Source organism: Babjeviella inositovora (genome assembly GCF_001661335.1).
Source record: "Babjeviella inositovora NRRL Y-12698 unplaced genomic scaffold BABINscaffold_1, whole genome shotgun sequence".
Taxonomy (NCBI): domain Eukaryota; kingdom Fungi; phylum Ascomycota; class Pichiomycetes; order Serinales; genus Babjeviella; species Babjeviella inositovora.
Genome location: NW_017566838.1, coordinates 76,290 through 101,574, shown reverse-complemented (window position 1 = coordinate 101,574; position 25,285 = coordinate 76,290). Strand labels below are relative to the sequence as shown.

Here is a 25,285-nt window from a genome sequence, read left to right as displayed (position 1 = left end):
TCTAGCTGGATTATGGCGTTTCACATGGGACGTTAAGTTGGCATAAATTCCTGCTCAAAGCTCGCTTTACGTATACTCGAACGCGATCAACCGATTATCCCTTATCCTATACTTTGTAAAACCGCTCGATTCCCGACCGCCATATGTGCTGGTTTTCTTTCTGTCCCATGCACACCCAATAGTTGTATACTTGTATCTTCTCTGATTCAAAAGCTCCGCGGAAAATGCTACGTGTAGCAGGTCGGGCACTGTGTAAATAACTATTCGCTAATGTGTCAGTAAATGGTGTGAGCGAAAACAAATCACAATGGGTTAACTCTAGGCTATTAAATATGAACATACGGTGCGAAAGCAAGCATAGTCTTAGTATACTCCCTTCATAATCCTTGCTGCATCGCCGATCTCTAGCTTGCCGATGGTTTTAGTTACAGATCCTAATCTCTAATTTCAGGCTTCCAGGTAGGGGTAACACAAGGACGGGTTTAGACGGATCTGCGGTTTATCGTTCCAGCACTAATAGTGTTTAGTGTTATCACATATCACAGCTGATAAGTTATCTTATGTTCCGAAAAAGGATTACTTTACGGAGATACCTCGGCGTGATTAAAAGTGTGTTGAAATATGTTTCAGTGCACATTTTATGTCACGGGACCACTCGATCTGTGGGAAGATTATTACAAGATGTCAAAGAGCAATGTGGCTCAGAAAAGAATTCTGGATAAACAAAAGCCGCCTTATCGGAGGAATAAACAGTCTATAAAAGAAAATACGACATCCTTACCATCCTTATTGTGGTTAGTGAATATACTTTATTTATGTATTCAAACCTTTGATACCTTACCAGAGCACAAGTAACTTATTAGAAATATGAAGCCATGGACTTATTACTGTAGATATCAGCACCATTTGGCAGAAGATTGCCAAAACTCAATAAGTTGCAGGACAGAAGTCTAAGTCTAAAAGATTGAATCTATAAATCTACATGTAAATGACCCAGTAGATGAACAAATGCTCAGATAAATCACATTTAACGAAGTCTTTGCTAGAATCTTTAGTTTTATCTTGTGGTCCCTTGGCCCAGTTGGTTAAGGCATCGTGCTAATAACGCGGGGATCAGCAGTTCGATCCTGCTAGGGACCATTTATTTTTTACTCAGCTATAGTGGATAGTTGCTTTGATTTCTCATTTGGCGATTCTTCAGAGGCGGCAATAATTATATCACTGGAAAAGTGCACAGTACGGGTATATCTATGGTTCTGTCATTATTGGGGGACATATATATTGTTCTATAGACTTTTAAACGAATATTGTGTATCTGCTCTTTTTTATGGTAATATATGGATCTATTATCATTGTTGTGTTTATAGTATACGAAAATATTATCTAAAATCAATAATTAAGCGTGTATGCATACGTGCGCAACAATGGATTGTGAATTTACTGGAAAGTAAATCAATATGATTTTAAAAATCTTGGGAAAATATGGATTTACAAGCTTACTATGATATTTCGCTAGTTAAATCGACCCGAATAATGACAACTCGCGTTTGATCAATAACGCTCCATTCTCAAGTCATCTGGACACAAAGAAAATCGAACTTTCAACTGTCACACTAAAAAGGGCTAATGTTCTGATAGAGCACCAGCAATAGCTACAAGCTGCTAGATAGCGCTTACAAAACTATAAACGATACATAAAAGAAAAAATGTGAGCAGCATGGTTTTACCCAAGCGTCCATAAGCCAAACGACCGTCCGCAGTGTTCAGGAATATGCTGCCACGAAACACTCAGCCCAAAAGGGCCGGGCCAAACATCAACCAGCGCGGCCGCTTGAAGAGAAAAGGGCCGAAGTCCAATTCCCTCCAAACAGAGAGCCCGCACGGGGAGTTCAAAACCAGGTTTCGCTTACTATACAATCTGTCGACGGAGCTAACTCTGCTCCATAGTGTCCTAAGACGGCGAGAATGAGAGCTAAAATCAACCGGTGTTACCACCAGGAAAAGAGCCTCATCCTCTGGGAACTTGCTTCACGAGCGCCGATCTGCTTAGGATCCCAACAAAACCCACAACAGGGAGGAATTGGACGGAAAGCGAACTTTGCATCCACCCACCCCTGTAGTAAGTGTCGGTCTACCCTAAGCACAGATAGATGGTGAGGAAAGAAAGGAAGAGACGGATACGGGGAGCAAGCGTGCGCGTATTTATAGCGTGAGGGCGGAAAAATAATTTTTCAGCACATGAGCCCTGTGCGATGAGCCCTCTATTACCCGGAGCTACGCTGTACCACTGGGCCGCTCTTACTATTAGGGTTTTCTCATACGTTTTTCATGCATGAAAAATAAAATTATCGGTACCGATGAGGAGGCAGTAATCAAACAGGTGTGTACAGCTCCGCAAAGCCCCTTTTGTTCGGCACAACTCTATTATTCCAATGCCAAGTAGAAGAATTGCCCGTACCCAGGCCAAAAAGGCTGCGCTTTTGCAGGCACAGCAGGAAGAAGCCGCGTTATATGGCCCCCCAGCGCCCCAAGCTGAAGAGGAAGAGGAGGACCTTGCCGACGAATTCGCCAGAAAGGTTGTCATAAAGGATATTGTCGCCATTCCTCCTCACACACAGTACCAGCTTGCGACGGATCAGATTCTCCATCTCTTCCACCGTCTTTTCCAGTCCTCCTTCACAGATACCACTGAGTTGCAGTCCACCATCCAGGCGGTTAAGACCGACTTGTACAACCGTGACTATTTGGATGCTTTTGACGACGATGCCAAGAGATTAGCGTACTTGATTAGATGGTCCTCTCTGAGAGCCCTTTCCTATGCCTCCTTGATGAGTTCCTTGACGCCTATCGTGGAGATGATCAGTGAGTACATCATCGAGGAGGATGAGGATGAAGACTGCCAGTGTTTGCTCATTGGGGGTGGTGCCAGTGCCGAAATCGTCGGGTTGGCTGCCATCTACGGCCGCATGAAGGAATTCTGCTCCACCAAAGACAAGCCGCTCCAGATCAACGTCATGGACGTTTCTGACTGGGGCTCCATCGTCACACAGGTCACCAATGAGATCAACACTTTGGGCTGGATTCGTCAGGTGCCAGACACTAGGCCACAACAATTCATCACCAACTACTTGAAGAATGACGTCTTGACGTACTTTAATGGGGTTCCAGAAAAAGACGACACCGCTATCTCGTTGGCCAACCAGAAGTTGATCACCTTGTTGTTCACCACTAACGAGTTGTTCCAAGAAGACAAGTCCAAGTCCATCCAGTTCTTCCAGAGAATGAACCAGGAGTGTTCTCCGGGAACCTTGCTTCTCATCGCCGAGTCTGCTGGTTCCTATTCCAATATTCAAATTGGTACCAAGCAGTTCCCGGTATTTTTCATGATTGACATGTTGTTGAGCAACAAAAAGTCCGAGCTCAAGAAGGCCGGCAGTGGCAAGAAGTCCAAAACTCCGGAAGCCTATGATGGTGCCTGGGAGTTAGTCGAGAGCAGTGACAGTTGTTGGTACAGAGTTGATAAGGAGTCTCAGGACTTTTACTCCTCGAGATTGGAGAACATCAAGTTGGAAAACATGCGTTTCTTCTTCAGGTTGTACAGAAAGCTCTAGGGGCTGAAGGATAAATAGATTAATGGTGGAGGCTACTTTCATTTTCGTTTTTATATGCTTTTTTTTGGTCTAGGTTTTAATATCAGTTTGTCATGGTATAGGTTATTCCTGTGGGTGATATAATGTAGGATACACGCTTATTAAACTTCTGGCAAAATATTATCCTCCAGATTTCAGAATCTGGACTGCCCATAAAAAAGACCAGGCTTGGGCTAGTTCAAACCCCATTCAGACTCAATTATATAAGGGGGGTTTTCTTTAGAGGGTCTAACCAAATTATCTGTGGGCCGTCATAAAGGGACCTATTTAACCAGGGTAGCTAATATCTTCAAAAGCTTAGATTGGTGGTAAAGGTCATGTATCCAAGGGGTAGAGACCTCATCAGCTCCGTTTCACAGGACCCGATTTCGTGCAGAAACGTAACTTAAGGTTCCACCCAGTTTACTTGACTGAGTACGAGAAAATTAATAGTTATCTGGCATGAAAAGCTGAGAGGCATACCTAAAGAACCCCCTCCCGCGAAAAGAACCCCCACTCGGTAGCATTACCCACTTCCTATGCCAAACCTAGCTAACTCTCCATGCAGCTACAGGGCCATGAGCCTACAAGAAAACGTCTTTGATATTGGCCGGTCAAACCCTCATTCGATATTACTCAGTTTATAATACTATACATAAACAGAAAAAGAGAACATGAACATAACGAGAAACCCACCATAGAAACCAAAATTGAAAGAAGTGTTAGAGAAAATAAGAGTAAATTATATATCGGCTATAGACGAAATAATTTATTCCTCGGTTTCTTCCTCTTCCTCTTCCTCAGCAACGTTGTAGAAGTTCAACTTGTACTGGTTCTGCTTGACGGAGACGAATCTGATCCAGTCTCTGATCTGGTTCTTCTTCAAGTATCTCTTGGACAAGTACTTCAAGTACTTACCAGAGAACTGGGTGTTGGAAACAACGGTAACCTTGTTGTTTTCCTCGGTGATCTCGATGTCAGAGCCCAAGTTACCAACAATACCACCGACCTTGACGTGGTCGATCAAGTACTTGACGTAGGAAGATGGGTCGAAAACACCGTTTTCGGTTGGACCGGACACATCGACGGTGAACTTCTTAGCGACCTTGTTTCTCTTGGTGGTCTAAAGAGGTTAGTATCTTCAAAGGCCTACCGCACGGTAATTTTGGTTTTGCTTTTGAGCGAACAAAAGGAAAAGGAAAATAAAACCAAGGCACCCATCGCTGGGTACCTTGACAACTTTCTTATCCATCAACATATAATAATTGAAGTGATAAAGGAAGAAATGACAGCATAGCCCGAAAGACATAAGTAACTAAAGGTTGAGAGGAGGCAAAGATACAACCCCCCCTCAACAGACAGTGAAAGAATGGTTCATTTGTTCTCTTAAGACGTTTCCAATTATGATAAGCATTAAAAAAGAGGGCACGCGAGGAAAACAGGCCATAGGCCCTAAACTCGGTGTATTGTACCTTGCTTTTTCTTTTGCACTCATATATGATCAGTACATACGATTGGAGCCATTGTAATTGAGTGGAGTTGGATGAGGAGAGAAAGCTAAAAAAAAGTCCGAAAGAGCAAAACAGAAATATGCCTTATATAAAGGTGGTGGGATGCAATAATCTCTCCCACGTCTTGGGTGGAAAATTTTTCATGCAGAGTGTTACGAGCTCTCGCGTGGTAGTGATAGAAGCATGTTTATCACGTGTAAAAAGGTAGGGCTTACCCATTCACTGCTATGCATATGCGGCTCACTCTATACGCACATAAACCTGCCAGGGTATGATACAAAGAGGTATATATGGAGTAGCTTACATTGACAGCGGCTAACAAAGCCCCTAAAAGCAGTACCAATTTCGTAACCTGTGTTGAGAGGAGCTCTTTAATCGTGTTAGCCTTTCGCTATATGTAGTTCACCCTTGGCTTGCGCCGTAATTGATCCTTAAAATACCGATTACAAATAACCCTTGATGATTTCGTCACTCGCTCTCCAGACGTGCAAGGAGTTGTCATCTCCCACACTACCAATCATCCATTCGTCGTTGGCATTCCAATCAAAGTCATTCACCCCCAACATGTGCCCTCCGTGAATGAAAAGCGGCTCACGAATTTCGTCGAGTCCTACATCCCATATCTTGACTGTCTTGTCTTGTGACGACGACGCAAGCACGTGTCCCAAAGTTGGGTTCCAGGACACATTGGTGATAGACTCCGAGTGACCCTTCCATGTTTTGTACGGTGTGGCCTGTGCTGGGTCCTGCTTCCAATTACGGGTGTCCCAGATGCTAACGATACCGCTGGCATCACCACTGGCAACCACGAAGTTGTTCAACGGGCTGACCGACACAGAGTTAATGCCCACAAAATGGTGTGGCTGATTTCTGTTCATGGCTGAAGATTGGGGGACCCTAATATCTATTAGCGTCAAGTATCCATCCTCCCCTGCCGTGACAAAAAGCGAATCGTGCAAAGCAAACCATTTCACGTCATTGACGCCCTTTGCCTCGTTGATTGTGAACGACTGGGCGGGTGGGAACGATATCGGACCACTACTCTTCTGTGACTTGTAAGACCTTTTAATGTCCCATAACCGCACGTTACCGTCCATGGCCCCCGATAGCAACTGTCCCTCGTTCTGCACATTCCACGAAAGCCCCCAGCCGTCCTGGAAGTTGTGCGCGTCCAATGTGATGACCGGCCTGTCTTCATCCCCTAGGGATGAAAAGCCTTGAAATGTGTCCGGGGAAATCAGGGAGGCGAGGGTGGCTGCCGTAGATTTGTGTTTGGTTCTGTCGTACACGCTCACCACACCCCGGTTGTTAATCGTGGCAATGACATCGGGGTTTTGAGGCATGAATCGTAACTTGTTAATTTCACATTCTGTCTTGATCTTCTGGATGATGTCTAGTCTTAATTTCTTAGCAGACTGGAGGAGCAGCTGTGAGTTTTTAGCGGTGGCGCCATTGCTGTTGCCAAGGGGCTTTGTAACAATAAACTCTTCCTTGTCCCCATCGTAGTTGTTTTCCCAGTCCTCCAACGATAGGAGCGGTTCCAGAGTGCTCCCAGAGACTGTACTGTTGTTGATAATATGGATGTTCCCTAGCTGCAAATAGTCGTCCATCTGACCGCCAGTGTACGTGCCCAAGGCCATTCGCTGTTTTCTCACACGCGCGTTCAACGGGTTGATTTCGTAGTCTGGAAACCACTGAACCGTCAAAGAAGGCCATAAAAGCGATGTTGTGGAAAGGTATGAGTATAAAAGAGGCGCATTCTTCTTCCAAATGCGATAGTTCTTTTCCGCCTCAGCTGAAATGGCAGGCACCATGTCAACACCCGATTGGATGGCCATATCCGAGTGTACGCCGATCACTTCTGAAGAATTCATTAGAAAGCGTAAGCTGGAGGTTGAAATATAGAGCAAGATAGCCTGGGGTGGACGCGTATTGGTATGTTCAAAGAGACAAATAGATAATCGGCTTTGGCTGGCAATACAAATACAAACTCCAGTTGACGCGTCTGAAAATTCACGGTGTGATCTGACCGTACGGCACACTGCATGCAGGACTGTACAGTATAGGGTGAAGAGGGAATCACCAGGAAGCATTATTTTAACGCAAGCATTCTAGTTAGCAGGCTAATAGGTAGTAAAATCAAGCAAATTACAATATATTATGGTATAATATACCAATAAGGTGGCTAATATCTTACCATAAGGGTGGGTGACTCGGGTTATCGTAGCCAACTATCTGTTGAATCCTCGTTATCCAAATGTACAGACATATCCCCAGGCGTATAGCACGCCGCAGTTCGTAGTAAAAAAAAGGAGGGATACACGAATAATCAGTTCCTCGAGAATTTACTTTTAAACTAATCCTCAACAGCTTTGTATTACATTAGATCGTAAATGTTGCTTGTTTGCCTGACTGTAAATAAAGAATACTGGCGTACACTGAACTTTATGGAGTTTTGTGCAGTAACTAAATATGGTACCGATCTTAGTAATCTTTATTTAGCTGCGCTGGTATCCTACATATACTCTATGGGGGTGTACTTGGGTATTACTGAATAAATAATAGACATCAATATAAAGCAAGACGAGACTCGAAAGGGAAAAAAGACCGAGGGGCATAACGGAACCTCTCCATAAGAGCCGAGGAATAGCATTTGGTTTATATAAATATGCGTGCAAACACTATCTATCACTTTAAAGTTAATAACAGAAACCGTAGTGGAGAAAGCAAAGGGTGGGCCGCTGGATGGCTCCAGATAACCATGCAAGATAGTTTTGGTGATTGAGTTCGTTAGACAGGGAATGCATTGTTTAAAGAGTCCCAAAGACAGCCGTAAGAGCCATTAAGGCTGTAGCCATCACCATTTTCTTGTTTCCTAAGTACGGATTATCCATACGAGGAGCCGCGTTCGTTGCCGAAGTTGTCAGTGCCGTAGGGACAACAGCCGAAACACTGGCGGTCGCAGTACTGGTGACGTTCTGTACACCATTATTTTCATCGGTCTCCGTGATAACGTAGTTAGTAACAGCAGCAGCGCCGGAGCTGTACGTGGAGTCATAAAGAATAAGATTGGGAGCGGCGGTGGTAGTCGTTGTGCCTGCAATGAGGTCTACCGTCAAAGAGGATCCACCAACTCTCCTCAAGCCTTGCATAAAGGAGACAGTAGATACGGATGTAGTGGAAGGAGAGGAAACGGAGGTAGTGGAACGTTGTGTGACGTAGACTCTGGTCAACGTAGATGGGGTAGCCCTTGCGGCTGTGGCAAAAGCGGTATCAACCAAAAGAGACATGGTATTTATGAGCTGGTAATATAAAGAAATGTGTAGGTATGTAGAGCTATAGAGATTGATATGGGGAAGGATATTTTTAGTGTGAGAATGATGTGGGGATGTTTATGGTTATATATACCTTTCCTGAATATGTAGCCGTCTATTAGCAAGATTTGAAACGGTGGGGATGTTTCAAGTGTATGCCTGCGTGTTGGACAATGAGCTGCCGGACATACAAGAATGTTGCAAAACTTAAAACTTAAAGAGCTTGTGGCTGACAAGAATTCGCGAGACCTCTGAAACTCAGGGGATCGACATAATAACCTAAATTTAGGCTCGTTGTGCATAAAAGGGGTAAACAGAAGATCAACACATGCAGCTATATGGCTGCCTAAAACGTAGCATACTACGTCATTTCGGTCAAACAATTTCGCGATACCTGATATATCATTACCGCTTTGGGAAAGAATCGTATAAGGTTTCCTAGTTCCTTATGACCGGATGTAACAGACCATGCATTGTGCAGTAACATAAAACACACATGCATGCATATGTAACACCTCAAATTGTGAGATCGGGTGTGTGTCAATGACACTGTAAGTGGTCAACAAAAATGTTTAATGAGGTTGTAACTATGTGCAGCAGTAACTGCTCTCCTTCCCTTGAAATAGACGTCGAAAATAACATAGCTGAAATCTCCAGTCTGTTTTTCAAGGTGATGCTCAGACGATTCGTATATATTCCTCTTTCACCTGATGGTGGCGCTTCAGGGGGAAAATTGACTGGAGCTATTGGTGATACAGAAGCTGCACAAGGTTCTTGGTTAGCGGCGTTAATGGAGAGCGTCATAACAATAGTGACTGGAAACTAGACTGGCATCCGTACCAGGGTATACAAATATGACAGACATCGATCCTGTTCCTAGTGCGTCTACGAACAGGTCTAAACCCGATTCAACAGGTTGGCTGAGAATCGCACATGCCATACAGAACTCTTTTGGTTGCCCCTTACGTCATTTATCACAAGGCATGATTTTAGAGACCAAGTCTAACGGTATTTGGATGGTTAATGGCTAAACATTGGCGTATACGAAACACCACTTCGTTACAACTATTTATGTATTATATATAACCTCTAACTCAAAAATGGTCATGAATGCTTGTATTGATTAATCCTCGGTCCCAGATACCTGTGACCGAATGGCTAAGGTAAGATAAAAACAGAGCAACAATATACGACCGCCTCACTTCTCATCCAATTACGTCATTTTAAGCCCCACCAGGGATTATCAGTAGTATTGATTCCACGAGATCTACCTACGTCATATGCATTCGGTAGGCCCACTTCCTTTGGCTCCTGGCTAACTTGAGATCGGAAATGCTCTTTGGTACCTGCATAAGCCTCAGGGTGCAGGATCCTAAACTATCGTCAGCAGCTGCAGTGCCATGGGCCAGAGCATGATTAAGACTTAGGATTCCGGGCGTATTAGTTAATCAAGCACAGAGTAAAGGGATAATATCCTAGATAGCTGGCCACGGTACCACGTTGTGAAACGACATAATCCTTGCTAACTACGTAATTTCGTAAAAATTACGGACTGGTATGCATAGTGTTATTGTCCGCGCAGAGATGTTTCCCGGTGCCCTTGCACATGCTGAGTAATGTATTAACCGCTGGGTCTCTCCTTCATCTACCCTAAAATCCTGGAACTCAATTTCCCGTTACGAATCTGAGACACTTGGAGTCGAGCATACTGACATCTTTGCAACACATCTGATTATACTATGAACGTTTCTATCTACCCGACGTCTTGCAAATTCATCCTGAAACAAACGGTGCCGGTGGATAGGGAGACGAGGAATAAATATCTCTGCGGTTGATCAGCATTAATTTCTTGGATTCTGAACCAGTCCACCGTCGGGTATCAAACTTAGAACGCCGTAGCCGCACTCCTGGCCTGATTTAAACCTAACTCTCACACTCAGCAAGTTTAGTTTAAGGTCTCTAAATCTAGAAATATGCTTAAGGTACGGCTACGTAATCGAATACCATACTTATAAATTAGAACCTAAAATCTCAAACATACCCTAGGCCCAACAGAGTGCCTTCGAGACGAGTTTTTTTTTTCCAGAGGCCGTTCAACGATTGTAGACGTGTTATTTAACGCTGGATAATGCAAGGGGATAGGTTTATCTAATGCTATATTTCCAAAACGGGAGTTCCATTAACTGTATTGGTCTTTTTCCCCTTCATATGTTTTGAACTAAAAATACCTATAGCACACCAATACGATAACGCTCCAGTGACGCCCATCGTAACCAATTTCTGTAGATCTAGATAATTGAGACAAAGTCGGTTTGAAACAATTCTGTGCATCAGATATCATCATTTATATTAAAACTTGGTTTGATAGAAAACTTTGCCAACATCGTTCCATTACATACACAAACCCTTTCGTCTTGTCTGGGATATGTAATTCCGTCTCAGGTCGGAGGTGGAGTAGACCATTTGAGCATTTTACATGCATCGTCAATCTTCCACCGCTGAAACTTGGTTTAGAAAAGTATAGCATTCTGCAAGGCTAAGCTTATAACTAGGGTATATACAGAACCAAAAGGCTCGCATCTTCATTTGGATCAAAGTAATACACGTACCTGGTACTAGATGAAACCTCAAGAAAATGGAGACCAAAACTGACATAATCTCAGACGGTTAGTGTTCGAAACCGCTGAAGGTCAGCCTTTCCCTTAGTTAATCCAAAAACAAAGTAGCTACTTTCGTTATAACATGCCTTGAAAGTGTAATAGCCTATAGCCATATGGCCTTCAGATAATGACTGTACCTTCTCTTTCACCGCGTGGTTGCCTCAATAAATGCATAGTTCTCCAGAGTTAAATGACAACCCAATTGGCTCTACAGTTTTACATTGGGAGCTCATAGTCCGGGGCTTTATGAAGCGTAGCTAGCTTTTTGCAGCCGAACCTACATCAGCCATCGAAGCACTTCAAACGCGGGGAAAAGTTAAGTGCTCTAGGTGATGCATATGCTCGAGACCAAGTTTGGTGTGACTGCTTTTTCAAGAAAAAATCCGGCGTGTACTACCCAAAGAACGTTACCCTGACTATGTACGGTAGTCGAAAAATTTTCAGACATGAACCTGCACGCGGGTGAATGTGGAAAAACTTGGGCCATGTATATATTTTTCGGCCTCCCACTATATTTTCGACGCTTCGACTTTTCTCTTTTGTTGTTTACCATAACTACTTAACTAACAAAATGGGTGCTTACAAATACTTGGAAGAATTGCAGAGAAAGAAGCAATCTGATGTGATGAGATTCCTCTTCAGAGTCAGATGTTGGGAATACAGACAGAAGACTGTTATCCACAGAGCTTCTAGACCATCCAGACCAGACAAGGCCAGAAGATTGGGGTACAAGGCCAAGCAGGGTTTCGTGATCTACCGTGTTAGAGTTAGAAGAGGTGGCAGAAAGAGACCAGTGCCAAAGGGTGCCACTTACGGTAAGCCAACCAACCAGGGTGTTAAGCAGTTGAAGTACCAGAGATCTTTGAGATCTACCGCCGAAGAACGTGTCGGTCGTCGTGCTGCCAACTTGAGAGTTTTGAACTCTTACTGGGTTAACCAAGATTCTACCTACAAGTACTTCGAAGTTATCCTTATCGACCCTCAACACAAGGCCATCAGACGTGATGCCCGCTACAACTGGATCTGTAACCCAGTCCACAAGCACCGTGAAGCTAGAGGTTTGACTTCCACTGGTAAGAAGTCCAGAGGTATCAACAAGGGTCACAGATACAACAACACCAAGGCCGGTAGAAGACACACCTGGAAGAAGAACAACACTTTGTCCTTGTGGAGATACAGATCCTAAGCGGCTTGCAGTATTGTCCGAAGGCTTCTTTGCGTGGATTCTTTCTACAAAGTCTTTTCTCTTACCTTTGCTTTCTGGTTTGTTTTTTCTTGTTTCTGTTGGGCGGGTTGCATGATCTGTTTGGTAGTGGCTGGGAGGGTTTATTCATTATCCTGTGTATAGTCGATAAGCCTTTAATAAACTAAATAGGATGGGAAGGAGGGTAATGTTTCGATGTTTCCCTTCTTGAAGCTTTCAACATAGTTGTTTATTAAAAAAAAAAGTCGATTGTAGCTAAAGATATTTTGCGACACCAATGGCACGGCAACTTTTCGGTGCAGGAACTGGAATGTGTACAGGATAACCAGGTAGATTTTGGTATATGGCAAGTGTGAAAGCGTGTATTTGTTATCCGTAGTTTCTCCCCCTCGCATCATCAAGCACTTTTAAACACATAGCTCTATCACACTAACTATAATGTCGTCAAGTTTGAGACGCCTGGTCAAGCTTGGTCTCACTCCCATGGAGCAGCACAATCTCGAAACCAAAAAGAAGGAGCAACAGAAACACAAGAAGCGGTTGGTACAAGCTAGAAAAGAAACTCTCCAGGAGTTGAATATCCACGGATTTTTGAACCTGTTAAGGCGATTGCGGCAGGAAAATGGTTTGGAAGAAACAGAACAGGGTGATAGAAGGTCGCTACGGAGATTGGAAAAGGCTGAGTTAGATCTCAAGTTTATGATCCAAAACGGCTTATTCAAAGAGGAAATTGAGGCCTTTGTCAAGAAAAATGACAATTCTGTCAAGGAAAAAATGGTGAAGGATACTGACTCCAAGCTCCTAGGCTCAAACTCTATTTATTATAACCCGGAGCTCAACCCATTAGGCCAGATTCCCACACTTGCCGACAGCAGGCTGTTCAAACTTACCCATGTTCCGCCAAACCTTTCTGCGCCTCTCTCTACAAATCACTTTAGATTTAAAAAGTACGAGATAGATGCTGACATCCTCGCGAACCCTATTCCCATGCCCGAGGATTCCTCCAACCCTCCAAGGTTCTACAAGATAGACGCCAGGTATTTGGACAACGTCGATGGCGCAGCCACCCAAGTGGAGTACATTGGTAGCGAAGTGGTGAATGCCGATAAGGTCAAGAGATTCGTTCCGGCCAGTATGCGAAAGAAGAATACCCATTACCCGGTGGTAAGCGCCTCCGATACCTCAGAACATCCACCCACCAGTACTGGCATTGCTCTCGAGTCTAGGTTTGACTCGGACGACGAAGAGAAGGCAGAGTTGTACAAGCCGGTCAAAAGAAACCATATAGATCAGACATTATATGCCTCAGAGGAGGAGAAATATTTAAATAGGAATATATAACCCAGCGAACATGTGTGTCTGTCAGATCAGTCATGGATCTCTCCGTGCACCGGGCTAGTGGGTGTTACTGCACGTGATGGCCATATTAGGCAATACATACCTCTTTGGGATGTTTCTTCGCGAACCAATGATATCGAGCTCTATGCGCGAGCCCGACACCTCCTTTTTTCTCTTAGTATGCGAACGTGAAAATTACGCCCAATGCGTGTTATTAGCGTATATCAAAACCGCCAAATCCCTCCACACACAGTCTTAGGTTTATCTCTACAATTAAGAAAATGTCTTTGGTCAGATTATCTTCTAAGGGTACGTGCTCCATCAACGCGGCTCCCTTGCCGTTATGTCCCATCACGAGCGATTACTAACCGATGTCTCCGTAGCTATCCGTCCAGCTTTCCGTGTCGCGCCGTAAGTATCCAGTTGCAATACAAAATCAAAGATAGATGTCCCTATCCAAGCCCACAGCTGCGATCAATGAAGGTTCAGTCATCCACTGAATTGATGCCTATCCAATCCTACTGCCGAGTCATCTCATTTCCATCCCTCACCATGATCCCACAAGACTCCCCCCCCCCCCCCCCCCCCCCCCCCCCCCCCCCCCCCCCCCCCCCCGAACCTTCAATATCAATTCTGAGACATCTGCCTTGCTTCACACTGTACCCATACTAACCTGTCTAGAATCGGTGTCAGATACTTGTCTGCTCCAACCCCAGAACAAAAGGCCACCTCCATCATTGATGCCTTGCCAGGTAACTCCATCGTCACCAAGACTGGTGCTTTGTTGACTGGTACTGCCGCCGCTGTGTACGGTATCTCCAATGAATTCTTGTTGATGAACGACGAAGTTATCTTGGTCGGTACTTTCGTTGCCTTTGGTAGCATTATCGCTAAGATTATGGCCCCAGCCTATAAGGAATGGGCTGATGGCCAAGTCAAGCATGTCTCTGACGTTTTGAACGCCTCCAGAGCCAAGCATGTCTCCTCTGTCACCGAGAGAATCTCCTCTGTTTCCCAGTTGAGCGACGTTGTCTCCACCACCAAGCAGTTGTTCGCTATCTCCAAGGAAACTGTCGAATTGGAAGCCAAGGCTTTCGAGTTGAAGCAAAAAGTTACTTTTGCCGCTGAAGCCAAGTCTGTTTTGGACTCTTGGGTCAGATACGAAGCCTCTGTCAGACAGTTGGAACAGGAACAGTTGGCCAAGACCATTATTGAAAAGGTCAACAAGGAAGTTACCAACCCTAAGTTCCAAGAAAGGGTTTTGGCCGAGTCTGTTGCCGAAATCGAGAAGTTGTTCGCCGCTGCTAAATAATTCTGATCATAGAAGGCTTTGTCTCATATTCGATTTTCTCCACAAGTTGACAGGCTTATACCTGTCTTAAAATATATTCTCCATTAGTATGTCTTAGTGTAAACCTCTGTTTTCGGAGATATTTGAGCGGAATACAGCCAGTAAAGTTTATTATATCTATCCTGGGAGTAGGCTGAGCTTGCCATATCTCAATATCGGCAACGATCTGATCTCTGTTACACTTGGTATATTTCCTGATGGTCTCCTATGAAATTAGCAACACCCTGAAGGACCGTTAGTTTTGTTTCTCCAAATTTTTAACACAAGCCTGATACTAGTCCGATATCTTTTGCAAAACGCCCTTGCCGAAATCTTTGGCAAAGCGATTGTGGGGTACTCTTAAGCTTAGGATTATCCCTCACAGAAAAACACCCTTGGTGTGCCCGTACCGATAAATTACATAGAGCAAAGTCGAACCGGTAAACAGAGGCAAAAAAACACGCGTTTTGATCCAACCACTCCACGCTCACAAACCTTGGGAAAAAGAAGCTATAAACCTAACCATGACCCAAGGAGATGCTATTGATGAAACGTCAAAGAAGAGAGCGTTGGAGGAAACTCCAGTTGAGCCTTGCAGCGAAACACACGAATCGCAAGACGAGGAGAGAAAAAAGATGAAGTTGACGCCATCTGAAGAGAAGGAACAGGACAAAGAGCTGGCGAAGCTTGAGAGCGAGTATAAAGAATTGGATGAGGAAACAAAGATAGAGACAGGCAAGGAAGAAATGAAAGGGGAAAAAGCAAAGAAAAAGCCAGCATTTGTGTTCGGGAAGACAGCATTTGGGTCGTCTAAGCCCTTCACGCCAGCACCTGTCGCTGATGAAATAGCTGAGAATGATGCACCTCCAGCTAAAACCCCAGAAAAGAAGCACATCTTCGGTTCCACCACGTCTTTCGGTGGTAGCGCGTTCTCCACGGCGCTAAAGGGTAAAAACGTCTTCAGCACCCCGCCGGCGGCGGAAGAAGATGCCCCGCAGAACGAGTCAACGTTTGGCACGTTTGGCTCCAAGTCCACGTTCGGTAACGCGTTCCAGGCAACGTTAAACAAGCCGTCGTTCTTGGACTCTGCCAAGGAAACCGTAGCGGAGAACGCCGAGCTAGAAGAAGACATGACCGCTTCCGCACCCAAGGACCAGTTCAAACAGGTGGAGTTGACCAAAACGACTGTGGCCACCGGTGAGGAGGAAGAGACATCGGTGCTTAACACAAAGGCGCGGTTGTACGCGTTGGACCTCAGTAAAGTCACGGAAGGCTGGAAGGAGCGCGGCGTAGGTGTGCTCCACTTGAACACCAACAACAAGACCCACAAATCACGGATCGTGATGAGATCCAATGGGTTGTTGCGCGTAATTATGAATGTGCCACTAGTGGCAAAGTTGGAGGTTTCCAAGGGAATGGAGTCGTCGTTGCAGAGCGAGAAATTCTTGCGCGTTGTGAGCATAGACGAGTCGGGCAGTCCAGTGCAGTACGCTATCAAGACCGCCAGGGCCGAGATAAGAGACGACTTGTATGAGAATATCAAGAAGCTCGTTCCTGAGGCCTAATCTGCATAATAGACTGTATAATTATAAAATTGGCCAAAAGCCAATATACCCATGGGTTTGAATCCGTGTAGAACTCCGAAAGCTACGGTGGCTAAGAAATAACTGGATAAATTTTGGCAAGTCTATATGCACGTAGCATTTATGAGCATGTGGGTATTTGTCCACAGAATCTTTACAACGGGCTTTCAGTGTCGTTGGAATCCTATAAAAGGGCCTCGACTCCTTCCCCTTGATATCAACAAGGCGAGGCTGAGGAATATAAAGAGGGATCGCTACAGTAAAAGATGCAATTACTCATAATATTCCTTGAGTGTAGAAGATAAAATAGTTGCAATATACACTAAGGTATATAAATATCCCTTCTATGTATCCTCTAAACCATCTTGAGGCTGATCTGGCTACAGAGAATATAGTTTGGCCCAATAATAATCAAAAGCCGGCCATATTAGGTGTAATAAAATGGGAAGTAAGCTCACTTACATGAAACAGTACATATATATAACCTAAGTGATCTGTTTTAACTTCTAATGGCTATAGTAACATCTCCGGTTGGTATTCTGGAAGTGACGCAAATACGCTCAATGCCAGAACCAATGTCAAAATTTATGGCCCAGCTAATTATATAGCTCGGAAAATACATAGCTGAGTTATAATATAGTAATAATATGGTTCTATTACTATTTATTATAGTCGTACAATCACCATTGATTCTTTACGAACACTTATCAAGCGACACTATTATATTTCCAGGCTCTGCTCTTGCAAAATCCACATTGTTTGCTCGTGCAGGACATTATTTTTTTTTACTAGAAATCTCTTGCTGCATAACCACGTCCTATTTTCTCTAGATCCTAGTCCTTACCATCCACAACATACTCTTGCCAGAACGCCACGATGACCACGTATCCCCCAAACATTGCCAAGCTCTTTGAGCCGCGGCCGCGCTTGAAGTATTTGGAGCACATCGACATTGCACCTAAGGAACGGAGCACGCCGGCCGTGTCGGGCCTCAGCGGGTATCTCGCACAGCTCAAATCCTACGACAGCGAAATACAGTACACACCGACGGAGGGACCCATTCAGAAGCAGCAGCGCGAGCGCAGGGAGCGCCAGCGCGTACAGCAAGCGAAGGTCGCAAGTGATCTTGCGCGGTGGAACCCGTCCGAGGACCCCCAGATCCAGGGCGACCCGTTCAAAACCCTATTTGTGGGCCGCTTGGACTACGAGGTAACCGAGTTGGAGCTCCAGAAGAAATTTGCTGGGTTTGGGCCCATCGAAAGGGTGCGCATCGTGCGCGACCAGCGCGGAAAATCGCGAGGCTACGCGTTTCTCATTTTCAACTCCGAGTACGACTGCCGCAATGCATACAAGGAGTCCAACGGCATGAAAATTAACGAGCGTGAGCTTGTCACCGATATTGAGAGGGGAAGAACCATCAAGCACTGGCAGCCACGCCGCTTGGGTGGTGGTTTAGGCGGTAGACACTACACCAAGACGAGGGTTTGGGGAGGCAGAACCAATACCTTTGGTGGGCCCAGCGGACCGCGCAGCGTGCATCAAACAAGGACCGCACCCAGATTTGGTACCCGGCCAGCCTATAGCCTGCGGCTGGGCCCTACCGAGCGCAGACCATACGAGAGACAGGCCAGCAACGAAAGGCCAGAGAGAGACCCGCGTTACGGCGGGAAGTACGGCGTGTATGAAAAGTACAAGGATGTCAAAACCGAGGCGCCGTATAAATACGAATCGCGCGATAGCAGAGACTTCCGCGACAGAGACGCGCGCGTGCCCGAGCGCAGGGAACGTGAGCCAGCCAGGGATAAAAAGGAGGATCGGACTACCCGATTCGACCGGTCCATGTACTAAGGTTAGGTATGGGATGTCAGGTCAAAAGGAATCATTCCCAGAGGAGGTAAAAAATCTTAGACAAGAGGTGGAACCCTTGTCAGTTGGGGCTCGCAGTTTTTGTGTGCTTCATTGGATTCATCGTATTAAAATAGAAATATTAACCGCTAGAACTTATGTAACTCGTTTTACCTCGGGCCGTGGTCAGCCTATACAATGCGAACGAATTGGAGTTTTCTGTTTATGGCGTTGAAAGAATTCTCGTTCTAATGGTATCTCAAGGTTTAGCCGTTGATTCGACTGAGGTTAAACTTTTCAGCTAAGAATTTGTCTATACCAGACTAGCTACGTACTGGAAAGGGCACGAAACGCAGAAAGATTACTCTAAAATAGAGCAAAAAGAAAACAGAATGAGTGTGGCTATACGGTGATATTAATTATGATTCCACATCTGCGAGAAAATACTCATATAACCTTTAATTCCAAATGCTAAAGTGTGTTTGTCCTGTCTGGGACTCTCTGATTAAAGCGATAAAATGTACCCTTTGTTCCCAAACTTCTCAGCATGGACGGTACATCCTTGTAAACAACTACATTTTCTTCTCAGCACAACCTGGTTCATGTTTCATTATTATTCTATAGTACATATCTAGCTCTTAATAAAGGCAATGGAACAGATGGTAGAACCTTTGATCCCGCCGAACTCAAATACAGGATACTCGATCTTCTTCCACACCTTCAAGTCCTCACACGATTCAATTATCTTGACCAACTCAGCCTCGGTGAAATTGCAGCTGGTGATCAAGAAGATACCGCCTTTCTTCAAAAGCTTTCCGATGGAATGTGGATACACCTGCGGGCCGGTCTGCTGTCTCTCGCCGTAAGTGTCGTCGCTGAGAGCAATGGCGTCCAAGGTACCCTTGTCCAAAACGACATCGTAGGTGTTTCTTTCCTCGGAAAGCCACTCGTTATCGGTCAAAATGTCGACTCGTTCGAAGGAAATTCCCTCTACCTCGTTTTCCTCCGCAATGTCCCGCGCAAACCTCACCGAGTGCTCGGAGTAGTCCACCCCTACCATTTTGCCTTGGAACCCCTCCTCCCTCAACTGGAACAACAAGCGCCCATTACCAGTACCCATGTCACACATGTACGACTCCTGATTCAAAGAAGGGACCTCGGACAAGTTGTCCATCAAAAACTCGCACATCTTCTCGGCGGCATCAGAATCGTCAAACCACTCCTCACCCGTGTCCTGTGGGTTCTCCTGGAAGTTGGAGTTTTCGAGTTTATAGAAGTCATCCCAATACTGTTTGGTACCCAACTTGGAGGTGTTGAGCCTCGATGTGTCTTCAGGCATTGTGGATGTGTAGTGGGTATAGCAGATAGAGAACGAATCGGGTCAGGGTTGTATATAAGCTGCATATTTTTTCATCTCCATGCAGGATTCTCAAACTGGAATCGAGAGTATAAAGTGGTGACAGGCCATAAACTCTTCCTCATCCTCCAATGATAAACTTCAAGGCCAATAAAATAAATGATGGAAGTTTTCAAACATTTCAGCCTATCCCAACTCCTTGTTTAACCTTCTGTAGTTTAACATGCTGATAAATCTCAATCCACAAGGCATTCCATCATTTATCCCAACCGGCCCTCTACAAAATATCTAAACTTTTATGCATCTCAACCTATACTGTTCAAGACATGCCCCGTTTACTACTTGCCACCCTACACTCTCTGCAAGACATCCAAAGTTTCCTTATATGCATCTCAATTTACAATGCTTTAGACATACTTCGCACTTACTGCTCGCTGCTCCTAGGCCCCGATTTTCTTCCCATTCATCAACTGGCTCAACAACTCACTGGAGTTGGCACCCACATCCACGCCCGCCGGAGGCGGCTTCTGGAACTGTTGCATCTGCTGCATATATGCCTGTGACTGGCCCGCAAACAAACCGGGCGGCGGCGGCGTCGCAGTATCTCTCATCTTATTAAACATGCTGAGGTGTTGCACCGTCGGCGTACCAGCGGCCGACGCAGGCTGGTGCAAGAGCTTGTTCAACGCGTTCGCATTCGTCTGTTGCGGTATCTGCTGCTGCTGCATCATTTGCTGCACGTGTGGTGGCGGTGGCGCCTGCGGCGCAACGGGCGCCACGAAGCCGCCGTTGAGTGCCTTGTAAGGACGGAACAACAACGTCTCGACCAACTTGTTGATAATAGAGCTGTCGCACTTGCAGTGGGCGGTAACATCCACGTTGAACGCAAACAACGGCGGAAAGTCAGCCAACCTGTCATCCACATCCCGGACAGCGTAGTTAAGCTTGTTGTAGTTCTCTACCAAGTTCGCACCTGCACGCACAAACTGAGACGCGAACTGCGCATCGTCGTCCGTTGCAAAGTACGGCGACACACCGCCGTCCGCGTCCGTGCCTACGCCCGGCGACTTTTCTTTCTTGCGCTTTTCAGCAGGCGCCTGCTGTTGCTGCATCTCGGCCAACGTCGGGAAGGCCGATTCATTGGCCAACGGCGTGTTAGAGATTGCAGGCGAGCCTGCAAGTGGCGTCGCGGCGCTCTTGGACGCCCACGCGGCCGTCAGCGGCAACGTAATTTCACTGAGCGGAGTGTGCGCATTGACATGCGAAATCGGCGTATTGAATGCGGCATTGACGTTGAGAGGCGTCGACTCGAGGATGAAACCGCCTTCCATGATCTCGATCTCGCGACCGTTGATCATTGCACTGCCCATCTTGATGCCCGCGCGCGTCGACAAGTCCTGGCGCGTGTACAGGTCCGCCTCCTCGCCCGGCTCGTGCAAGAACATGCAGTTCGGGTTGGGGCACGCCTGCCCGCGGAGGTACAGCAGGCAGTACTTGGTGGTCCCGTACGCCGCCTTCAAAGTACGTCCATCGAGGAGTGAGCCATCGACCGCATTGATGCAGCGTGCAGCGTCCTCCTTACGCGCAAAAGTCACGTACACGCCAAAACCGAGCCCCGTGCCGGTTATGTGGTGCGACGTAGGGTTGGGCGTGCGCTTATTCACCACGATCTTCAAGATCTTGCCGTATTGCCCGAAGTAGCGCTCCAGGCGGAGCACGTTGTGCAACTCGTCCGAGTTCACTGGCGGGTTGAGCCCTACCACGTACACGAGGTTCTTCTGAATCACACGCATTCCCGAGAGGTGCTTGCGCGACAACTGTTCGTTCTCCTTCTTGGCCTTTTCGCGCTCCTTGCGTTCACGGTCCTTGCGCTCCTTCTTGGACTGGAACAGCTTGTACTCCTCGGTCGAGATCTGTCTGTATTCCACGCTCTCATCGTCATACGTGCGTCTGCACGCAGGGCACTTTCCGTTGAGCTCAGGATTCTGACGGATATTATTGTAGCAGAACTGACAGATTTGGTACCCGCACGGGCATGGCTTGAAGTTTTTGTCGGAAATGTCCAACTCTTCAACGCAAAGAGGACTAGAGGTTAGTATGGGGTCATAGAGAAGGGAATATTCGCATACGCCAGTTGTAGGACCAGACACGTGGCAGAGAGAGTCGCAGCATCGGTGCCCTCGTCCTTTCAAACACAGCGCTCGATGGATCAAAGTACATACCAGTAGTCCTCTTCTTCGTCGGATATGAAGGAATCTGATTGTGGAGGTAACATAATGCTTTGTTGATGTAATTAGTAATTAGTGGACACTTATCGGATATGTATCGAGTGGGTTCCGTTGGGGGGGTGTTGAAATAAACGTTTTGCACGTTTGTGAGCTTTCAGCAATGTCTCCCTACTAAAATTATACGCCTTCGTGCTTGGTTTTCACTGGTAGACACACTACCAATAGATGACGTTTCTATCAACGCTGGAATGTCCATACAGAGATGAAGACTATTAGTCTCCAGCTCCAAAATCACCGTCTAAGCAACTAGTTTAGTTTATACTTTCCTTCGAGTATCTCACAGTACTGCTTCTTGTTATTACAGTCTTCTAGTTGCTTCTTCGTGGGGCTCTCTGAAATCTTCCTCCTGCACCGAGCGCCTCACTACAAACCCGGTCAGATGCGTGTAAGCGAGCCACAAACCGTGGATTACAAATGCTACATAATTAGTCATTTGCTGGCCACCTTAGCCTCCTTCCTATGCTACTCTCAATCACACGATCAATAGCCACGGTACGGACAGTGAGCCTTTCGGCGCTTGGTGCACGCTTCAACAGCGCGCCCGCCAGCGGCGTTTCCAGACTCTCCAAGTCGCTCATCCAGGTCGCTGGCACTGACGCCACCAAGTTCCTCAACGGACTCATCACGTCACGGCTCATGCCCACGCTCACAAAGAAGAACGAGCATACCGTTACAGAACCCGCGACGGGCGATGATGCGGATATCCATGCGATCGATGTGTCGCGCAACTGGGGGATCATGCACGAGGACATCTTCAGCGGGGCGGCCACCGATTCAGAGCGTCTCAGCGTACTGCGCGATGGGATCTTCTCCATGATATTGAACTCCAAGGGGCGTGTTTTTGGCGATGTGTTCCTCTACCCCACACCATTCACAGTCTCAGAGGCGCAGAGCGAGGACCTGGCTGCGTACCTTCTCGAGGTTGATACCGCGAACGCACGCAAGATGATGATGATGCTCAAGATGCACAAACTCAAGTCGCAGGTTATTATCACGTCTCAGCCTCGCTTGTCATCATATTACTATTACAACGATTCGCCAGAATTCTCCCAGTTCGTGGAGAACTTCAAGACGGTGCTCTTTTCGCTGACAAAGTCGCCAGGGCAGGCCCTAGAGAACGCCACCGTGTTTATGCAATCGGAGATTCTCTTCCAGAGTGATGCGCCCGTCGTGGGCTTTGCCATTGATGGCCGTGTCCCGGGCTTCGGAGTCAAGTTTTTGGTGGACGATGCGGGCGATGCGGACGCGGTTATCGCGGCGTCACGGCTTCTCACCATTGAGGAGTCCCCGCATATTGTGGACGAAGCGGTCCTTAGAACCCGGCGGTTTGCCAATGGGGTGATTGAATCCGCTGACGTGCTCAACACTGGCGATCCGGCACTTGCAGGGGTTAATTTCTTGCCGTTTGACTTGAACTTGGACTATACTATGGGCATGTCGCTCGATAAAGGCTGCTATGTCGGCCAGGAGTTAACCATCAGAACGTACACTGCTGGGGTAATTAGAAAAAGATGTGTCCCTGGTTCCATAATGATCACCGGGGAAGCCCCTTCCAGTTTGATCGGCTGTGAGTTGAGCCCTATCTACGATTCCCCGATCACGGTAGAGCTGGACCTGGTGTCTTCACCCTTTGCAAGTCCGTTTGGGGTATCTAATCCTACCAAACGCAGACGCCGCTCTGGCGGCAAGATTGTGGCGGTTGACGGCGCCAGGTGTTTTGCCTTAATGAGTTTGGACCAGATTGCCAAAACTAAGGTCTACAGATGTGATTTGGAGAATGGTGCGGAGGTTAGAGTTGAGTTTGAGGTTCCTGCCTGGTGGCCTGTCGAGTAGTGTTTGTATATATATATATATATATATATTCTCTCACAAAATAGTTTGTCTATAGAGAAGGTGATGTGTAGGTTAATGAATATTTGACGTAGATGGAGGTATTGGAAGGTTATTATCCGGTTAAATATTACTCTGGAGCTTCAATGATCTAATTCCTAAGATTCGTGCTCTTATCGTGGTGTTTTATGGAAGCTGTTGTATACCGCATGCGTATTGATATGATAATATTTATAGGCCTGTATCATCAGCTCTGACTTAACCTAAATCTAAGGGTGACTATCTGTGGCATGTCTCTACTTAATAGGTAAGATAACTACTTTAGCAGTATATAGGTTGACTATATAGTGTATATAAGACATAGGGAGGACCAGCCTCTCCTCTTTTTATGTGAATTTCATGTAAGTCAATAGGGCTATATATTTGTGAAGTACGATATGCAGCTCATACGTGATACTTATAGGCATAGCCTTGGTCTATAGAGTGTTAACGTCGTAGTTTATTTAAGGAGGATTCACTTTTTGTGAGAATAGTAATATACAGTGATGTGGTGCCATAATCTGGTCTATATGAAAGCAAGGGAGGATACTGGGAACGTGGAGTGGGTGTTGGGGATTTAAGCCATAACAACTTCGTCGTCCATCTTGGCATCTTCTAAGTTGTCATCTTCATCGACTTCTTCGGCTGGCGCATTGACAGCCTTCTTGGCAGCTCTAGCAGAAGCAATTTCGGCGGCTTCAACGGCTTCCAATTCCTTCTTAGCAGCTTCTTCGGCCTCTTCTTGCTGCTTGACCAACTCGGCTTCCTTCGCCATGTCGATCTTTCTCTGAGCATCGAGCATCTTATACTTCTCGACGCTTTGGGCAAACAACTCCATGTTGGTACCGGAGGCAGCGAGGGATTCCAATGGAGTATAAGGTCTAGCGTTCAAGTCCTTGACTCTTCTCTTATGGATACCACCCTTCAAGTGAGTCTTGATGGCAACCTTGTTTTCAAAGTACTTTGCACATTCGATGCAGTAATGCTGGCCCAAACCAGGCTTGGTCTCGTCCAATGGTTGCTTGTTCAACAATTCGTCACGGCGCTCAGCACTGGCAAGATCCTCGTAGAAGATGCTGTCCAAGTCTCTGGTTCTTCTCTTGGTCTTGTATCTCTTAACACTATATCTCCCCATGTTTATCGCGTATTATGGCTAGCCTCCAAACCTCTTATCTAAGGGGATCGATTTACATGTATTAAAATTCTCCTGGAAAAAGTAAAAAAAAATTCGAAAATTTCAACTCCTGCATAATAATCCCACGTGATGAGATGAGCATCAGCCACATATATCCCGATATGGGTGTGCACGCGCCTCGTGTGGGGAAAGCATTTGCCTCGCCATAAAATGCCAAACCAG

General features: G+C 46.0%; 13 protein-coding genes and 1 non-coding gene across 14 annotated transcripts; 8 read left to right on the top strand and 6 right to left on the bottom strand.

Annotated features, from left to right (window-relative positions):
• Positions 1-1,066: 1,066 nt before the first annotated feature.
• Positions 1,067-1,140, top strand: BABINDRAFT_t61. Its single transcript has one exon. It is a non-coding gene; the product is annotated as a tRNA-Ile (tRNA).
• Positions 1,141-2,366: 1,226 nt separating this feature from the next.
• BABINDRAFT_158850 (25S rRNA (uracil2843-N3)-methyltransferase) lies at positions 2,367-3,707 on the top strand. The gene has a single exon (XM_019127316.1). It carries the CDS (start codon positions 2,433-2,435, stop codon positions 3,609-3,611), a length of 1,179 nt encoding a protein of 392 aa, XP_018987534.1. The 5' UTR covers positions 2,367-2,432; the 3' UTR covers positions 3,612-3,707.
• Positions 3,708-4,187: 480 nt separating this feature from the next.
• BABINDRAFT_173141 (60S ribosomal protein eL22) lies at positions 4,188-5,153 on the bottom strand (the record flags this gene model as incomplete). The annotated part of the gene is made up of 2 exons (XM_019130940.1): positions 4,188-4,752; positions 5,142-5,153. The coding sequence occupies 2 exons, from the start codon at positions 5,151-5,153 to the stop codon at positions 4,399-4,401; spliced, it is 366 nt and encodes a 121-aa protein (XP_018987533.1). The 3' UTR covers positions 4,188-4,398.
• A 230-nt stretch (positions 5,154-5,383) lies between these two features.
• On the bottom strand, positions 5,384-7,091 carry BABINDRAFT_158849 (uncharacterized protein). The gene has a single exon (XM_019127315.1). It carries the CDS (start codon positions 7,012-7,014, stop codon positions 5,584-5,586), a length of 1,431 nt encoding a protein of 476 aa, XP_018987532.1. The 5' UTR covers positions 7,015-7,091; the 3' UTR covers positions 5,384-5,583.
• Positions 7,092-7,669: 578 nt separating this feature from the next.
• Positions 7,670-8,525, bottom strand: BABINDRAFT_158848 (uncharacterized protein). Its single transcript, XM_019127314.1, has one exon. The coding sequence runs from the start codon at positions 8,428-8,430 to the stop codon at positions 7,951-7,953; it is 480 nt and encodes a 159-aa protein (XP_018987531.1). The 5' UTR covers positions 8,431-8,525; the 3' UTR covers positions 7,670-7,950.
• Positions 8,526-11,667: 3,142 nt separating this feature from the next.
• RPL15A (60S ribosomal protein eL15) lies at positions 11,668-12,451 on the top strand. The gene has a single exon (XM_019126777.1). It carries the CDS (start codon positions 11,686-11,688, stop codon positions 12,298-12,300), a length of 615 nt encoding a protein of 204 aa, XP_018987530.1. The 5' UTR covers positions 11,668-11,685; the 3' UTR covers positions 12,301-12,451.
• Positions 12,452-12,698: 247 nt separating this feature from the next.
• Positions 12,699-13,897, top strand: BABINDRAFT_158847 (uncharacterized protein). The gene has a single exon (XM_019127313.1). The coding sequence runs from the start codon at positions 12,757-12,759 to the stop codon at positions 13,657-13,659; it is 903 nt and encodes a 300-aa protein (XP_018987529.1). The 5' UTR covers positions 12,699-12,756; the 3' UTR covers positions 13,660-13,897.
• On the top strand, positions 13,889-15,107 carry ATP4 (F1F0 ATP synthase subunit 4). Its single transcript, XM_019132235.1, has 2 exons — positions 13,889-14,067; positions 14,338-15,107. Exons 1-2 carry the CDS (start codon positions 14,000-14,002, stop codon positions 14,966-14,968), a joined length of 699 nt encoding a protein of 232 aa, XP_018987528.1. The 5' UTR covers positions 13,889-13,999; the 3' UTR covers positions 14,969-15,107.
• Positions 15,108-15,460: 353 nt separating this feature from the next.
• BABINDRAFT_158845 (uncharacterized protein) lies at positions 15,461-16,734 on the top strand. The gene has a single exon (XM_019127312.1). It carries the CDS (start codon positions 15,511-15,513, stop codon positions 16,549-16,551), a length of 1,041 nt encoding a protein of 346 aa, XP_018987527.1. The 5' UTR covers positions 15,461-15,510; the 3' UTR covers positions 16,552-16,734.
• A 704-nt stretch (positions 16,735-17,438) lies between these two features.
• Positions 17,439-18,564, top strand: BABINDRAFT_158844 (U1 snRNP complex subunit). Its single transcript, XM_019127311.1, has one exon. The coding sequence runs from the start codon at positions 17,446-17,448 to the stop codon at positions 18,415-18,417; it is 972 nt and encodes a 323-aa protein (XP_018987526.1). The 5' UTR covers positions 17,439-17,445; the 3' UTR covers positions 18,418-18,564.
• A 434-nt stretch (positions 18,565-18,998) lies between these two features.
• On the bottom strand, positions 18,999-19,758 carry BABINDRAFT_158843 (uncharacterized protein). Its single transcript, XM_019127310.1, has one exon. The coding sequence runs from the start codon at positions 19,751-19,753 to the stop codon at positions 19,046-19,048; it is 708 nt and encodes a 235-aa protein (XP_018987525.1). The 5' UTR covers positions 19,754-19,758; the 3' UTR covers positions 18,999-19,045.
• A 453-nt stretch (positions 19,759-20,211) lies between these two features.
• NOT4 (CCR4-NOT core ubiquitin-protein ligase subunit) lies at positions 20,212-22,132 on the bottom strand (the record flags this gene model as incomplete). Its single annotated transcript, XM_019131063.1, has 3 exons — positions 21,994-22,132; positions 20,489-21,856; positions 20,212-20,395 (listed from the first exon to the last, which is right to left on the bottom strand). The coding sequence occupies exons 1-3, from the start codon at positions 22,044-22,046 to the stop codon at positions 20,212-20,214; spliced, it is 1,605 nt and encodes a 534-aa protein (XP_018987524.1). The 5' UTR covers positions 22,047-22,132.
• Positions 22,133-22,310: 178 nt separating this feature from the next.
• BABINDRAFT_158842 (uncharacterized protein) lies at positions 22,311-23,955 on the top strand. The gene has a single exon (XM_019127309.1). The coding sequence runs from the start codon at positions 22,519-22,521 to the stop codon at positions 23,890-23,892; it is 1,374 nt and encodes a 457-aa protein (XP_018987523.1). The 5' UTR covers positions 22,311-22,518; the 3' UTR covers positions 23,893-23,955.
• A 404-nt stretch (positions 23,956-24,359) lies between these two features.
• On the bottom strand, positions 24,360-25,093 carry BABINDRAFT_158841 (uncharacterized protein). The gene has a single exon (XM_019127308.1). The coding sequence runs from the start codon at positions 25,061-25,063 to the stop codon at positions 24,506-24,508; it is 558 nt and encodes a 185-aa protein (XP_018987522.1). The 5' UTR covers positions 25,064-25,093; the 3' UTR covers positions 24,360-24,505.
• Positions 25,094-25,285: the final 192 nt, after the last annotated feature.

Coding starts and splice junctions, on each gene's coding strand:
- BABINDRAFT_158844 (XM_019127311.1), top strand. CDS start 17,446: ATGACCACGTATCCCCCAAACATTGCCAAGCTCTTTGAGCCGCGGCCG.
- BABINDRAFT_158849 (XM_019127315.1), bottom strand. CDS start 7,014: ATGAATTCTTCAGAAGTGATCGGCGTACACTCGGATATGGCCATCCAA.
- BABINDRAFT_158842 (XM_019127309.1), top strand. CDS start 22,519: ATGCTACTCTCAATCACACGATCAATAGCCACGGTACGGACAGTGAGC.
- BABINDRAFT_158845 (XM_019127312.1), top strand. CDS start 15,511: ATGACCCAAGGAGATGCTATTGATGAAACGTCAAAGAAGAGAGCGTTG.
- RPL15A (XM_019126777.1), top strand. CDS start 11,686: ATGGGTGCTTACAAATACTTGGAAGAATTGCAGAGAAAGAAGCAATCT.
- BABINDRAFT_158848 (XM_019127314.1), bottom strand. CDS start 8,430: ATGTCTCTTTTGGTTGATACCGCTTTTGCCACAGCCGCAAGGGCTACC.
- BABINDRAFT_158847 (XM_019127313.1), top strand. CDS start 12,757: ATGTCGTCAAGTTTGAGACGCCTGGTCAAGCTTGGTCTCACTCCCATG.
- BABINDRAFT_158841 (XM_019127308.1), bottom strand. CDS start 25,063: ATGGGGAGATATAGTGTTAAGAGATACAAGACCAAGAGAAGAACCAGA.
- BABINDRAFT_158843 (XM_019127310.1), bottom strand. CDS start 19,753: ATGCCTGAAGACACATCGAGGCTCAACACCTCCAAGTTGGGTACCAAA.
- BABINDRAFT_158850 (XM_019127316.1), top strand. CDS start 2,433: ATGCCAAGTAGAAGAATTGCCCGTACCCAGGCCAAAAAGGCTGCGCTT.
- ATP4 (XM_019132235.1), top strand. CDS start 14,000: ATGTCCCATCACGAGCGATTACTAACCGATGTCTCCGTAGCTATCCGT. Junction 14,068..14,337: donor CCAGCTTTCCGTGTCGCGCC/GTAAGTATCCAG, acceptor TAACCTGTCTAG/AATCGGTGTCAGATACTTGT.